Source organism: Apium graveolens, chromosome 9 (assembly GCF_009905375.1).
Source record: "Apium graveolens cultivar Ventura chromosome 9, ASM990537v1, whole genome shotgun sequence".
Lineage (NCBI taxonomy): Eukaryota > Viridiplantae > Streptophyta > Magnoliopsida > Apiales > Apiaceae > Apium > Apium graveolens.
Window position 1 is genome coordinate 77,464,620 of NC_133655.1, and position 1,823 is coordinate 77,466,442.

The 1,823-nt window shown below is 39.5% G+C and overlaps 1 protein-coding gene across 1 annotated transcript; it reads right to left on the reverse strand.

Moving 5' to 3' along the window:
• Positions 1 to 274: 274 nt before the first annotated feature.
• On the reverse strand, positions 275 to 745 carry LOC141685348 (uncharacterized). The gene has a single exon (XM_074490456.1). It carries the CDS (start codon positions 743 to 745, stop codon positions 275 to 277), a length of 471 nt encoding a protein of 156 aa, XP_074346557.1.
• Positions 746 to 1,823: the final 1,078 nt, after the last annotated feature.

Genomic DNA, 1,823 nt, shown 5'->3' on the forward strand with positions numbered 1-1,823 from the left:
AGCAAGTCGAGCCTCCTCCGGCCTGAGACATCTTAAATAAGGAACTATAAAAGACCTTTTATAAAGAATCCTATCAATTAGAAAACCTTAAGGCTCGTACAGACAACTTTCTTGCTTCCACAGAATCACTAGGAAGGCACCTGGTTTGAAGATGAGCCTTAATAGGATTTATCCATGATATCTCTAGCCCTATAGGGGCAACAAGCTTAACATCAATACTTCTTGTTTTCAAAATACGGAAGTACACACTCCCAGAGCTTTCTTCTATTTTTGATTAGGCAAATTTGGAAAAGGCATCGGCCTTAGTATTTTCCTCCTTTGGAATGTGCTCAACATGGCATTCATCAAACTTAGTCATCACGGCCCTTACTAGGCACACATATTTCGCCATGGTTTCATCTTTTGCCTCAAACTCTACCTTAACCTGGGATATCACCAGCTTCGAGTCCCCACAGACTTTCAAGTTTTTGATTCTCAACGTTCCTGCTAGGCTAAGACCAGCTATTTGAGCCTCATACTCAACTTCATTATTTGTGTTTGGGAAATCTAAATTCATGGCATATTCAATTAAAAATCCATCTGGGCTTTGTAAGACTAACCCTGCCCCACTCAAATTTGTTTTTGATGCTCCATCAAAATAGAGAACCCAGAATTCCTTGTCTTTATTTTTTCCTCCTTCACTATCCTCTATACCCTGAGGTTCAGTATCTTCCTGACCCCGACTTCTTGGTTGGGGATGGTACATTCAACCACGAAGTCAACCAAGGCCTAGGTTTTTATCGCCGTTCTTGGCTTATACTTTATTTCAAATCCTCCCAATTCAATAGCCCATTTAATCAGCCTTCCACTAGCTTTAGGACTGTGAATGATGTTTTTTAAAGGTTGATTTGTTAGCACTTCAATTTTATAAGCTTGGAAGTAAGGACGCAACTTCTTGAGGCCATCACTAGGGCTACAGCGAACTTTTCAATAGTCGAATAATTCAACTCAGCTCCAAGTAGAATTTTACTTACATAGTATACTGGTTTCTGGATTTTAAGTTCCTCCTTAACCAAAATGACGCTCAAAGCGCTTTCTGAGATGGCTAGATACAAGTATAAAGTTTCATTCGAGACTGGTTTGGCCAACAATGGGGCTTGAACCATATGCTTCTTTAATCCCTTGAAAGCCTCTTGACTTTCCTCGGTCCATATGAAATCTTTTACTTTCTTTAAGGCTTTGAAAAATGGCAAGCACTTGTCCCCTGATTTGGGGATAAACCTTCCCAAAGCTACAATCCTTCCAGTGAGTTTTGAATGTCTTTGACATACCGCGGATACCCCATGTCCAAAATGGCCTTTATCTTATTAGGATTTGCTTCAATTCCCCTCTTGGAGACCATCAATCCCAAAAACTTCCCAGATCCTACTCTGAAAGCACACTTTATGGGATTTAACATCATTTTGTGGTACCTCAGGACCTCAAAGGCTTCCCTTAAATGTGTTATGTGGTCAGTATTTACAAGACTCTTGACTAACATGTCATATACATATACTTCCATTATTTTCCCAATAAGATCTTTAAAAATCTTACTCACTAATCTTTGATAGGTAGCATTCTTGAGACCAAACGCCATAACAAGATAACAAAAAACACCAAAGTTGGTGATGAATGATACCTTGGGGATGCCATCCTTATGCATCTTAATCTGATTGTATCCACTGAATGACCAGCAGTAGCATCTATCAATGTATCTATCATTGGCAACGGAAAATAATCCTTTGGGCATGCATCATTCAGAACGGTGAAATTCACGCACATCCTCTATTTTCCATTAGCCTTCT

Bases quoted from the DNA above. Each gene is read 5' to 3' on its own strand.
- LOC141685348 (XM_074490456.1), bottom strand. From the start codon at position 745: ATGTACCATCCCCAACCAAGAAGTCGGGGTCAGGAAGATACTGAACCT.